This window comes from Nelumbo nucifera, chromosome 1 (assembly GCF_055504915.1).
Source record: "Nelumbo nucifera cultivar China Antique chromosome 1, China Antique-T2T, whole genome shotgun sequence".
NCBI classification, from domain to species: Eukaryota; Viridiplantae; Streptophyta; class Magnoliopsida; order Proteales; family Nelumbonaceae; genus Nelumbo; species Nelumbo nucifera.
In genome coordinates, this window is record NC_142649.1 from 9,552,787 (window position 1) to 9,567,220 (window position 14,434).

A 14,434-nucleotide genomic window follows, 5' to 3' on the forward strand; every position below is an offset into this window, starting at 1 on the left:
GTTATGAATTCTAAGGTGGACAGATCCGTAAAAATCCCTTATATCCATTTCGCTCACTGATTGGATGTCCACGCTTTTCACGTGGATTTCACTCTCAAACCTTCTCCAAGTAGGCCAAACATGATGGACACACAGCTCGAAGACTTCACAACCATGAAAAAAATGGATCTTCATCGTATACCGTCGGTCCCCTTTCAAACAAATTCCAAATATATGGTTTTACAATAGTTCAATGGTGGAAATCGTTGTATTGGATCATTTGTCACTGTGTCTTGCTTTAATGGGACGTGAAAATGGCGGGAGAAACAAGCTCGTCACGGGAGAGTGAAGAGAGAGAGAGACAGAGACAGAGAGTAGCAGAGAAGAGACAAACATAAGAATCACACCTTCATGCACAACTACCGGCAATAAAAGAAAATAAAATGGAAACCTGCCGCAGGGAGAATCACTACTTTCGGAGCTACAGCATAACTGTAGCTTCATTTTATTCTCCGATTCTAAATCTGTCCCCTTTGGGAAATGACTTAAAATCCCACTTCACCACTGAATCCACCAGATTCCAAAACCTACCCCGCTGCAGAAACCCTAGAATTGGAGGGTTTATTTTCTTTTTCCTCTTTTACTCATTACATTTCTTTTCTCTTTTCTCCAGTGATTTGTTTTGAGAATCTGTCTCACTTCACAGAAGTTTCAATTTTATGAACACAGTTACAAGCTTTGTTAGGGTGAGTTCCTTTGCATATTTCTGAACTGGATCTGTTTTGAGCTTATTTGATTATCAAAGATTTTCCAAGTACCACATTGCATCATTATCATCATCTAGGCCTTGTCCCATCTATATGGGGTCGGCTGCATGAATCCTGCACCGCCATTCCGTTCTGTTCAGCGCCATATTTCACGTCCACCCAAGTCCCTTTTGGTCTGCCCCTAGCTCTTATAGTCACTTCAACTTGTAGCAGATCACTTCTACCAAACTATCTCACTCTACTTTCTCTGTCATCTTAACTACCACATTGCATATGGAATTTAATATCCTAGGCTGTTCAGTGTTGAGTTTCAGAAGCATGAGCAAAATTCTTTGGATAATCAATTTCTTCCTTTTTCAAGCATTTTTTTACATGATTCATCTTCCATCATGACTTAAGTAAAATGCAATTTGTTTGAGTTCTCATATTTTTAGAGGATTCATTCTCTCCCTTGAATTACTGAATGTAATTTGTTTGACTTCCAGCATTTGAGAACTTTTTCTAACATACTAGCATTGCCTTTATTTATTCTAGTCTTTTGTTTGGCAGAGATTTTGTAAATGGGGATGAAGGCTACATTATTTGGTATAGGTTTCTTATTGGTATGCCTCGCCTCAGCTGCTGCTGGTGATGTGAGGTTAAACCTATGGCCAATGCCGAAATCAGTTAGCCATGGGATTCAGACTCTTCGCCTGAGTAATGATTTTGTACTTAGAACAGAAGGAAGCAAGTATGCTGATGCTTCTGGCATTCTAAAAGAGGGATTCTCAAGATTACTCGATATCATTGAAGTTGGTCATGCTATTGAGAATTCAACCAATTTGAACCATTTGCCACTGCTCAAGGGATTGCATGTGGTTATTTCTTCTCCTAGTGATGAGGTATCAATTGTCAAATTGGATTCTATGTAATGGTTTAAATGAATTCCATTCAAGGATTTTGAGTTTCCTGGGCCATTTATTTGTTTCTTTGGGTAATGTAGAAGAGCTAAAGATAATTCCACTTTTCTACAACAAAGGAAGAAAAATGTAATAATATTTGATCATATTCAGAGTGTTGAATATGAATATGGTCATAAAAATTTGGCAAGTTAATACTGCTTATGTTGTAAGAAATGAAAGGTCTATTTGTTTATATAGAACTAGTAATTTTTTTTTTTCAATTGATCCATCAGAAAAAGTTTTTTTAATTGAAATAGTCTTAATCTTGATAATTGGAAGAGGGGGAAAACAATTGTAAAGAAAAAAAGAAAGAATGGCGGCACAAACACATAGAGGAATCCATTTATTGCTAAGCTTTTCTTCTTCTTGATTTTGTATTGAATGATTTTTGATCTTTTTGGTGCAGTTACAATATGGTGTTGATGAGTCCTACAAATTATCTGTTCCCACAAATGGAAATCCAATTTATGCACATCTCGAGGTGCGTATAAAATTAATATTTTATACCTTTTAGTTGCAATTCAAGGTATCACTGAGGTGATCACTTTACCGTTTATGATCATGCAGTTAAGTTTCATACTACTGATCTTGGCTACCATCGCTATTATCTCATGTTTTACATGTCTTGTTTGGTGTTAGAAATCATATAAAGAAATGGAATGGATACTTCTTTTCTTTCTTTCTTTTACAAGATGTTGCATTGATGAAAAAGACATATTTTCACATAAGAGGATGTACATCGATAGGGGTACCTAGTGCATGAGGCTCCTGCCAATGCGGGGTCTGGGGAGGGATACATGTACGCAGCCTTACCCCTGCACATAGAGTGGATGTACATCGATGTTAATATTAAATAGATGTGATGTTGTTGTTCTACAAAAATCCTTTCCACCAGCAATATAATTCTTCATTGATCCATCTAATCTGATCTGGTATGTAGGGAAAGATTTCTATGACCTGATTGAGATAATGATCAAGTCTCTCTATAGTCCATGGCCAATTTTTAAACTCCATGTAAGAGCTTTTGCCAAAGATCCTCAAATAGCAAGAAGGTGGATGGCTTGCATCTCTCAGACAATTCTTATTAGTGTTAATCTTCTAGAAAAAATGTATATATGAAAGAGAAAAAAAGGAGAAAATGTAATGTTTGGAGTTAGAAAAGTTGAGTGGGTGGCTGCTCCTCTTTCTTATTTATATAAGGGCAACCATAAACAACATTTCCCCTCTAGTCGGATCATAAATATCAATCATTCTTAACTTGCTACGAAGTGGGGGGGGGGGGGGGGAGCAACTCCTTTTGTGAGAACATCAACCAATAGATTTGAGGAAGTAATGTAAGGAGTACATATGTCACCCATCTCTAGCTTCTCCCTGATAAAGTTCTTGTCCACCTCAATATGTATTATTCTATCATGCAGAACTGGATTATGAGCAATATTAATGGTCGCTTTGTTATCATAGTATAGAGACATAGGGCTAGTTATAGGAAGGCCTAACTCAAGAAGCATGTTTTCAACCCATAACATGTTAGTAACCCAGTGTGTTATAACATGATATTCAGCTTTAGCACTAGACTGAGCCATCATTGCGTGTTTCTTACTTCTCCATTGAAGAAAACTGAAGAGAGGAGAGCTTGAGAGTTCAGCAATGAGGGTTTGAGAATGAGAGTTTCGAACCTACTCTCTCTCAGCACCCTAACATTCTTTTATTAAGATATATTTGAATAATTACAAGGAGGCCCTTAGGTGGGCAAGAATTTACAAAGAACTTAATATAGACAGGATGGGCCCAGAATAAGGCCCATTACAGAAAAGAAACATAAATAACAAGAAAGAATAAACAACCTATGGGCCATTCGGCCCATCTTCTCTACACTCCCCCTCAAGCTGAGCATAGATGTCAATCATGCCAAGCTTGCTGGTATCATGCTGAAGTTTTGCCTTGGGAATGTCTTTGGTGAGAAAATCTGCCAACTGTCCTTCAGATGTGATGAAAGGAAGACACACTTCACCCGAAGAGATCCTTTCCCTAATGAAGTGTCGATCAACTTCAATATGCTTGGTTCTATCATGTTGCACTGGGTTGTGAGTAATGTTGATGGCAGCCTGATTATCACAGTACAACATCATTGGCTTGTCATATTCAACTCCAAGTTCTTCCATCAATGATTTTAGCCATAATAATTCAGAAACTCCATGTGCCATGGCCCTGTATTCTACTTCAGCAGAGGACCGAGCAACAACCGATTGTTTCTTGCTTCTCCAAACTAGAGCTTTCAAGTTTCCTTTTCTTCCCAAATAGACTGCAAAGAAGAGAAATACATAGCAACAGATCTCTCCCCCTAACGCACTTCCCTCCAAAGCTGATACACTCTAGCAGTATTGTTAATTTGGGAATAAGTAGCAATTACTCTATCCTAGATATCCTTGGCAGATGGAAGGAACATGTAATTTCGGGCAATATGAGGTTGCATTGAGCAAATCAGCCATGACATAACAAGGGAGTTGTCCTATTCCCACCTTGCAAATTTTGGGTCTTGATAAAACTCAGATTAGATGTTCGTATATGTTCAAATCAGAAGAAAGAGAAGGAAAAGAGAGAGAGAGAAGGAGAAGAAGAAAGAGAAGAAAAAGGAGAAAAGGTCACAACCGAACTAGAGAGAAAAATCAAATCCCTCTAGTCGGCCCTTCTTTTATTTATACTCTTCTAAGATATACAAGGATTACCATTGTGCTCTCACTTAAGTGAGAGCCACATCACTTCCTTTCCTGTGATGAATCCCAGTTTACCTCTCCCAGTAATGGTAAGTTTATTAAACTGAGACCACTCTAAAAAATTAGTTCCATCTAATTTAACAGTAATTATCATACCATTGGAAATATCTGTAGTTCTCGGGAACACGCCGGGAACCATCCGAAAATCCTTAGATGATTCCATATTCTAACAAGACACCTTTTCACCAACCAAAAAGGACCCTCAACACTTTAATCGAGGTTCCAGACCAAAAAAACTAGGTTACCACACGGTTAAGAACCAAAGTATGACCCAAAAACTAGGTTGGTGGCAAAATAGAGGGAGAAAAAAATCTCTCAAAAATCACACAGTGCTCAGAAAATTATGGGACCACTTCCCATCAATCCCAAATTGAAAAACGACTTGAATGGTCTAGGTTTTACAACAGAAAAAATCATTAAACATGCTATACATGGCTCGACATCAGATCTGGGATTTCTGCGATTTTTTCCTTAAAAAATCCACCAAAAATTATAGAAGCTTCAGATAATGACAAGAGTCATACCAAAATTTTTCTAAAATCAGGGCGAATCAAATTGTGCTGGTTTCATAGACTTCCGCTGACACTTGTACGGACTGCTGATGCCATTCGACGGTGGTCTGATGTCAGCAGTTTGCCTCTGGGTAGGAGATTAGCAGAGAACCAACTCCCAAAAGCTTCTACCCGCTCTATACCAAGTTGCAGAAACTTGGGTTTCAAGAGAGAAAGAACGAAGAGAAGAGAAGAGAAGAAGAGGAAAAAGGAGAGGAAGAAGAGTGTAATGTGTCGAGAGGTGTGTGTCGTTCATTGTTCACACCCTCAAAAGTTTACTTTATAATTTGAAAAATAATAATTACAAGAAGGCCCCTATCTGGGAGCCCAAATATTGAGAGAATATAAGAAAGGAGAAAAAGACCAAAAACACCCGTCTAACCATTCTCAACATAGTCAAAGTACAAAGACACTTATGCCCCTAATTAAGTATGGGACATTATTTAAGTTAGACAAATTGGAACCCTCTAATAAAACCAAATGTAAAGACTAAACTATCCCTAATAGATGACTCTAACAATGTCAAACATCTTTGCTAGACTAAAAGGGAGTCTATTTGGGCTTGGATTGCATAAGAAGGTGATGAAATCCAGGAAAGTTTATGAGAAGTAGAAACACCTTGTTTTGGTCCTTTCTCTTCTGTTGCTGAATTAGCAGGTCTTGTTGGGGTTGTTATTGTTTTCTTTTTATTTAAATCTGTTTGGTTGGCTTTGTCTGTTTGGTTTTTTCTTTGGTTGGAGAGTTTGGTTGCTGGTGTTTTTCTCTTGTATATTTGGTTGTTGGATTGGGAGTTTGATGGGGTTTGGGGTTTTTTATTTTTTTCTCTCGGGTGATTTCTGGTTACCTTACTTGTAATTCCTTTTCTTTTAACAAAATTTATCTTATTACCAAAAGAAAAAAAAAAAACTCTTTGCCCACTCTATATGATTTAGACTATCTAGAGGGGTAATGGATACAGGAACACCATATTATCACCTTGGTTACTGCCATTAAATGTCTTTCTGGTAACAGTAGAAGCAGTAGATTCTTCACTTGCCATGTTTAAGAGTCAAAAACTGAACAAAATTAATCACCAAGACAGGCTAACAGCACACAACACACCAGTAAACCACCACTCAAGCAAACAACCACCTCCCAAGTTCCCAACAGACTTGTACTGTTAACAGCAAGTAAACAACTCACAAACCAACACTACTAAGGCCAAAAATGGAAAGTTATAGACCAGTTAAACCCTTCTCCCTCACGAATTTTGATCAGACACTTTGCTTCCTATACCAACAACATTATACTTCTCTAGTATAAGGGACAAACACACCTGTACTGCAACAGGAGAGCAAAACCACACCTGCTACAAGTCTTATAATCACTGCTGATCAGCTTAGAAGAACATAGGTTGTACAGATCTGTACACATAGATCCAATAGAAACAATCTACCCAAGTGGGAAAAGTCACATCCAATAAGCTTTATGTCTCACAGGGGTACAACTTGGGTTGGCTCCAGTAGCATTTTGCACTGCTTTGGGCCTGTGCCCATTGAAATTTTGACAAAAAGCCCAATCTAAGCTCACCCAAGTTACATCCCTAAGGTCTCACCAAGATACCCACAACCTATAGATCTCCAACAGAGTGCACATCACATGTAAAGCAAGAGCAGTGGCAAAACTTTCTGAAAAAGGACTTGTTCATATCGTCCAACCATAATTAGAAAGGTAAGTGAAACATAATTAGAAATAGGATGAAGGGTGCAGGTGCGTTTACCTTTCTGCAAAGCAATGGGAAGGTCAAGCTCAGATGCTGAGTGCGGGTCTGGTGCTGGATCCGTCGACGGAGATGTAGCCGGAGGAGTAGTAGTTGGTACGCGTGGGCGATGTGTATACACATGACGGATAGGTGGGCGTTCAACAGGTGGTGGCACCGGAGGCAAGGGTTTGGTCACGACTGGAACCAAGGGAAGAGGGTCAACAATGGGAAGTGGAAGAGGAGGAGGTGATGAGGAGGAAGAAGCATCACCGGACCCCAAAAAGAACGGAGTAGACTCAAAGAAGGTGACATCAGCACACACAAAGGACCGTCAAGAACTAGGATGGTAACACCGATACCCTTTCTGGGTCCGAGAATAGCCAAGGAAGATGCACTTAAGAGAATGGGCATTGAACTTGTCATTCCCGGGACCCAGATTATGGACGAAGCAGACACACCCAAATACCCTCGGCGTAAGAGGAAACAGAGACAAAGCGGGAAACAAGACCTGAAACGGAGAATGACCTTCAAGGATGAACGTGGGCATCCGATTAATCAGAAAGCAAGAGGTAAGCACTACATCACTCCAAAAGGGTTTGGGAACATGCATGTGATGCATGAGGGATCTTGCTGTTTCCAGGAAATGGTGATTCTTTCTCTCAGCCACCCCGTTTTGTTGTGGGGTGTAGGTACATGAGGTCTGATGTATAATGCCGTGTTGGTCCAGGTATTCCTGAAATGATGAGGATAAATATTCGCGGCCATTATCAAAATGGAAAACTTTGATGTGGGTACCAAATTGGTTACGAATCTCAGCATAAAATTTTTGAAAAATGGTAAACAATTCACTTCTTTTTTCATTAGATAGAGCCACGTCATCCTTGAAAAATCATCTACAAAAATGACAAAATATCTATATCCATTATATGACATCACTTTATAAGGACCCCAAACATCTGAATGAATTAAAGAAAAAGGGCTCGACACACGGTTATCAACCCTAGAACTAAAGGGAACACAATGATGTTTCCCAAACTGACATGACTCACAATCCAAAACAGAAAGCTGACTCAAGGACGGAACCAAAGACTTCAAAACTTTTAGCGACGGATGACCAAATCGGCAGTGCCACTGGAGAGGAGAAAGAGATGACTGGAGAGCTGTTGAAGTTCTACCACCACCACCGTCAAGATAATACAGTCCACCAACTTCATGCCCTCCACCAATCTTCATCCCCGTCTTGAGATCCTGAAAAACACACATAGAAGGATAAAAGGTAATGGAGCAGTTAAGTGATTTGGTCAGCTTACTGACAGACATAAGATTAAAAGGCAATTTAGGAACATACAAAACTGAGGAGAGGGATACAGGATCTAGGTCAACATTACCAACACCACAGATTGAGGATGTGGAATCATTAGCAAGGGTGACAAATTGTGATGTTGAGCAATGAGATAAGGATGAAAACACACTTGGAGTTCCAGTCATGTGATCGGAGGCTCCAGAGTCAATGATCCAGGGATTGGGTGTGGATGCCAGACAAGCCATACCTGAGTGAGCAAAAGTCGTCGTGTTCTACTGTGATTGGATAAACCTCTCATATTCATCACGGGGAACACTCACCATCTCCTTCACGGGACCATCTGTGGGTGTAGGAGGTATCTGATCAGATGAATGATTCTCCTGTCTAAAGCTGGAGCTTGAGTCACTGGTCGCGGCATGATTGGCCCAGGTTGAGGGTGGACCATGTAGATCATAACAATAGTTAATGGTATGTCCATCCATACCACAATGAGTGCACTTCCTCAGGCCTGAGCCACGTCCTCTACCACAGGCTCCCCCTGAATCTCTGCCCCCAGTACGACCACCACCACGATTATAAGTAGGCCCACCATTACCACTTCGGCCATACACAGAATCACTGCCACCACCACGGCCAGACTGAGCTCCCCTAGCTCCACCTCGAGTACCATGGCCTCTCGATACAGCAAAGGCAAATCTATCTGAGATATTAGAGTTCTCAGTAGATCCGATAGAAATCCTCCGGAGTCGAGCAAATACCTCTTCCAAGGAGGGAAGAGCTGATCCTCCTAATATTTGAGCCCGTACTAGTTCATATTCAGACTTCAGTCCCACAAAAAATCTAGTCACATCAAGTTGTTCTCTCTGTTGCTGCTGAATCTTGACATCAGAGGTGAGAGGGTGATAGACATTCAACTCATTACGTATGTTTCTCATGTTGGCGTAGTACTCCTCGAGACTCTGATTGCCCTGTTGCAGGTTAAAGTACTCTTGATACAACTGATACACTCTGGTTGTATTGTCCTGACCCGAATACAATTTCTTCGCATGGTCCCACACATCTTTGGCAGTGTCAAGAAACATGAAGTTTACACTAATCCTGGGTTCCATACTATTCCACAACCATGTGATGATCTGAGCATCCTCTTGCTCCCAGTCTTCATACTCGTGAGAGTCAGTGGAGTTTCTCCTCTCTTATGTGTTTTACCTTCTTCTTTGCCTTCAGAAAGACTTCGACGGATTTATCCCAAGGCACATAATTCTCTCCATTTAGTTTAATGGAGGTCATCTGAACTTCAGGTAGTCTGTAGGCACCATCACACTAGGTTTACAATCATTGTTATCTCCCATAATGTTATCACCACTTCTGCACATTTGCTGAATTCTATTACCTCTGAATTCTACACACTGCACACAACTAGATCACCTGTCACACTGGTTTCAGCACTTGTTGTTGCTGAAAAGTGTGTTCATTACACCACAAACCCTACTCCTACGACTACCTGAAATCTCACCACTATATGATTATAACTCTTCCTTCGAAATACACAAAAATCAACATAAACCCTAGCACATTACTGTCTGAAACCCTAGCATATGGTCTGAAACACACTTCCTATTTGATCCATAACAGATATCATGCATTGGGATCTCTTACCTTATCACTGAAGTAACAACCACACGAGCAGGAAATCAGTCCACACACGACAGCCACTGCACCACACAGATCGGCCCTCTATTCTTCATCGATTAGGGGAGGGCGATCTTAGAAACCACAGCAACCGACCACACACGACCTGACTAGAGGCATAGAAACCTCCAAGGGAAGAGGGCGATCACTCCTTTTCAGCCCTTTCCCTTATCTCCAGTCGAATGCAGAAAAAAAAGGAGAAACCCTAGATAGGGTGCGCAGAGAATAGAAATCTAGGCAGATTCAATCAGCTCTGATACCATGTTATGATTCGGCCTGCCTTAGAATTCTATCTGTCTGAGATCGGTTAGGTAGAAAGAGGTAGAAAGGTGGAAGAAAGAGAGAAAGGGAAATTCTGGTTCAAACTGGAAGTGTCAACATAACATTCTCCCAGTCGGCCAGACAAAACTTATATTATTAAAACTGATTGAAAAGACATATGTGCCCTTATTTAAGTCAGGAGCACTGGTTCCAACACAACATTACAGATCAGCAACATTAATCTAGGTAAAAAGACAAAAATACCCCTACGCTAACAGTAAGCTTTATGAATTGAGTGCTAAGAATGGTTAACGAAAAATCTGTGAACTGGATCACTTGGGTATGATCCATATGACTTATTGGGACATATTGGAAGCATTAATAGGCAAGAGTGCTGATCCTTTTTTTTTCTTTTTTGAAATGGTGAAGTATTGTATTAATATAAACTATCAGCATATACATCCACTGGTGTACATTGAGATGCTGTATATAAGGTATACAAAAACTAAGAAAAGTGGAATCCAATGTCAAAAAAATGCTGCCATTGGATGCCCTGAAATTCCTTCTGCATACTGAGCCTTGAGTAAAATAGACCTTTGATGGTTTGCAACATTTCCCCCTATTCTCTGAACACTTCATCCTGTTTTGAACCAATTGCAGACACAGACAGTTTATGGCGCTTTGCATGGATTGCAGGTTATTTCCTCCTCTCTTGTGCCTATCACTCATTTAAAATTTAGCAATTTTTATCTTACCTTATTTTCCTTTTGGATGAAAATTTTCAGACATTTAGCCAATTGTGCCATTTCAACTTCAAAAGCAGGGTAATTGAAGTCTTTCCCGCCCCATGTACCATTGATGATCAGCCAAGGTTCTCTTATCGAGGGCTTCTAATTGGTGAGATGCTCTATGCATGCATGTTGAATTGGTATTTTAGTTGATTCCTTGTGTTTTCTCCCTGTGAATCCCAATACTGCTTCTATGCCTGAGTTCCTTTCTGATATATGTGCATAGCAAAGCCCAGAAGCTTAAGTGACCATATTATTTATTGTAGGTTGGTTTAGTTGCAAAAGCAGATAACATCATATTAACAGTTTCTTTTTGCTGTTTCATTAATATTATAAATCACAAAATTAATTCTCATGTAGCTCTGAATTCTTCCCAGTGTACGACTCTTAGTTAATGATGGAAGGTTTGACATTATGATTGGGTTTCCATTAGCATTATATGCTTGAGTTTAGCATTTCTTAATTTAACATCGACTGGGAAAATAATCCATGGAGAAATTATTATTGGTAAATGAATTTTGAGTATATTGGATCTTCATGCCTTGTCACTTCTTTTTTTCCAAGAAAACTTCCTTTGACACTGAATATCAGCCAGCCATGAGGCTATAAGTTCAAGCATGAGCCTATAGCTTAATTGGTTGACTTTGCATGCACAAACAGACAACCATGAGGTAAGAGTCCAATTGCATTCATCTTAGGATGCAAATCAAAAGACATTAATTTGAGAGAGATGCCATATTTGATATCGAATTGGAACATTTTATAGCAGTTGGCTCCACTGAAAATCATTTTTATGATGTCATTTGTCATTTCCTTTTCTTTTTCTATTACTTGGTGAGATGCAGATACCTCTCGACATTATCAGCCTCTGCCAATGATAAAGAAGGTTATTGATGCTATGGCCTACACAAAGTTGGTATGTAATGCAAAATTTGAAAGAATGGTTTTTTGGGTTCATAGCTATGACTAATTATGTTTACATATTTGGTATATTATATGTTATAATGCTACTTATTACATCCATTTTTTCTGTTGTTAATTAGTCAATGGCATAGTCCACTTTGTGGTGTTGAATAAATTCTGTTACATGAATAGAAAATCTGAGATGGTGCAGTTATGGAGTTCAGAATTGACTTATTTTCAAAAAACAATTTTAACATGTATTTATCAGTTTTTTCAATCTTTCTTTAATCTACAACAAGGAGAAAAGACATTAGGTGTTTACCTGACTCCAACAAGCTAGATTGTTGGAGGCATATACTACACCCTTGATGGATGGATCAGCCCTTGCAGTTTCACGTGGTACAGGTCATGTGAACTTGGAGTCTTCACTTTTCAGATGTGGATGTGATATAGGAGGAAATGTGGATACCATGGGATTTGGTGGTCGTGAGTAGACCACAAACACTAGATTTTGCACTCATTATGGCCCAGGGGATCATGCAACTAGATATTCTAGATGTCTACATGGATTCAGGATTTGATCACATTGTGGTCATGAAAAAGGCACGGTTGATTATTTTAGGCTTCTTAAAAAGCTGGATAGTTATGCCAATTATGCTTCACATCATGACGACTCATCATTTTCTGCTTAGTCATTTACAACACAGTTAAAAGAGTGAGACTGTTGCCATTTCTAAGGAAGAATATTTAGGCTTATATTTGCTTCATAGGCATCTATTTCTGCTACTATTCTAGAACAGTCTTCAGGTACTGGCTCCACTTGTCTAATGATTTATGATAAGACAAACCAATGGCTGCATCCAGATTTGTAAGCTGATAGCAGTTTCTGAATTTGTAGTTTATATTTTTTTGTTGAGGTTTTAGTAGCTTTTATTTTATTTTTAAACTAGTGTTATTGGGCCGAAGGCCCAACAGTTTTATGTTATTGACACCAGCTGCCCTATAAGGGCATATTAGTCATTGTACTTGTTTTTATTTAATGAGTATATAAGCTATTGATGGGGTGGCTAGATTGATTATTGGCTTCTCCCATCTCTTCTTCTCATTCTTCTCTTCTCTTCTCTCCAAGAAGCCTTTCTCTCTCTTCTCTTTTATTTCAGTTATAAATCAGATTAATTTTTCTGAGTTTTCTACTTGGTATCAGAGCACTTTCTAAGGATTCTTGGGTTTCTACCATGCAGCCCTAGATCAGCCAACTGCATGATGAGTTAGAGAGCTGATTGAAGACTTCAAAAGGGCCCAGTTCTTGGATTTTTTGGTGGATCTAGAACCCTTTAGTGTCTAATCTTGGATTGATCATCGAAATCAGAGGAAGAACCGGAGAAGGGCACTCAGGCTTTTTTTGCTTTCCTTGATGTTTTTTGAAGGGGCAGTTCAATTTCTGTTGATTTTTTAGGTCTCTAGAGGGAGAGACAGCCTCTTCTCTTGGTTCTACCTGCTCCCAGGAAGATATGAATCTCTTTGGGTGAAGGTTTTTTGTTGTCGGAAGTTTTGTTGAGGTTTCCAAAGGGGATCAATCTGTTTCTAGAGCTACTTTCTTGTTTACAGTCGAAGTTTCAAGTGTTATTCTGGGAATTATGGAGGGGAGTAGAGTAGAACACATATATACTAGTGACTTGGGACTAGGTGAAGGCAATGCTAGTTATCCCTTTGGGGCAAGTACTATCACTACAGTTAAGTTGGATGGTACGAATTATTTGGAGTGGTCACAATCAACCAAGATAGCAGTTGGTGCTTATGGAAAATTGGGGTATGTAATTGGTGAAGAAAAGAAACTTGAAACCAACTCTTCCTGATGGATGTAGAAGAACTACATGGTGATGATCATGCTTTGTGATTCTATATTATAAGCAAGAATTTTCTATGGGCTAACACAACTAAGGAAATTTGGGATGGAGTTGTAGAGACCTACTCACAGAGTGAGAATGTTGCTAGGGCTTACTAGTTGAGAAATCATGTGATTGGCACAAGGTAGGGAGAGACCTATTGCAGTCTACCTTTCAGCTCTTAAAACCTTGTGGCAGGAGATCGACCATTTAGAGACTGTGGTTTGGGAGAGTACTAAGGATGCTGCTACTTACCAGAAGCTAATAGAAAAGAGTAGGGTGTTTGGTTTTCTAATAGGATTTAATCCTGAATACGGCATTTCTAGTAGGACTTGTGGGGGTCTTGAGATGCATTCCCCTAAAGTACCACACTTGGAAGTTGCAGAAAGTGTCCTCAGGTATTTGATAAAGTTTTTAGGGGATGGGTTGTTGTTTAGAAAGCATTATCACCTAAAGTGGAAGATTATATAGATGCAGAGTGGGCAAGTGCTGTGGATGATAGAAAATCTACCAGTGGGTATTGCACCTTTATAGATGGAAACCTGGTGACTTGGAGGAGCAAGAAGCAAAGTGTAGTTGCAAGGTCAAGTTCTGAAGTAGCTATGGCACATGGGGTTGCAGAAGTCCTTTGGATTAAGAACTATTAGGGGAGCTGGGGTTTGATGTTGACAGCTTAATATCTCTTTACTATGAGCCTGTGACAACAAGGCAACTATAAACATTACATCAAATCCTGTACTCCATGATAGGAAAAAACATATAGAGGTGGACAAACATTTTATAAGGGAAAAGCTTGAGAAGGGTGAGGTGTGCAATCTATGTCAATTCAAAGGCTGATGTGCTTACTAGGG

The 14,434-nt window shown here is 39.5% G+C and overlaps 1 protein-coding gene across 5 annotated transcripts in view; it reads left to right on the plus strand.

Moving 5' to 3' along the window:
• The first annotated feature begins 329 nt into the window (after nt 1–329).
• Nucleotides 330–14,434, plus strand: part of LOC104612173 (beta-hexosaminidase 3-like) — a 59,618-nt gene continuing 45,513 nt past the window's right edge. For 3 of the 5 annotated variants that reach the window (XM_088887002.1, XM_010279496.3, XM_088887011.1), the window contains exons 1-6: nt 330–725; nt 1,296–1,627; nt 2,094–2,168; nt 10,667–10,702; nt 10,792–10,903; nt 11,640–11,710. In XM_088887002.1, coding sequence (XP_088743128.1) covers nt 1,307–1,627; nt 2,094–2,168; nt 10,667–10,702; nt 10,792–10,903; nt 11,640–11,710 — 615 coding nt within the window. In that variant the 5' untranslated portion in view covers nt 330–725; nt 1,296–1,306. Of the gene's footprint in view, nt 726–1,280; nt 1,628–2,093; nt 2,169–10,666; nt 10,703–10,791; nt 10,904–11,639; nt 11,711–14,434 lie in introns of all 5 variants that reach the window. The other 2 variants (XM_010279497.3, XM_088887004.1) reach the window with 2 other exon arrangements.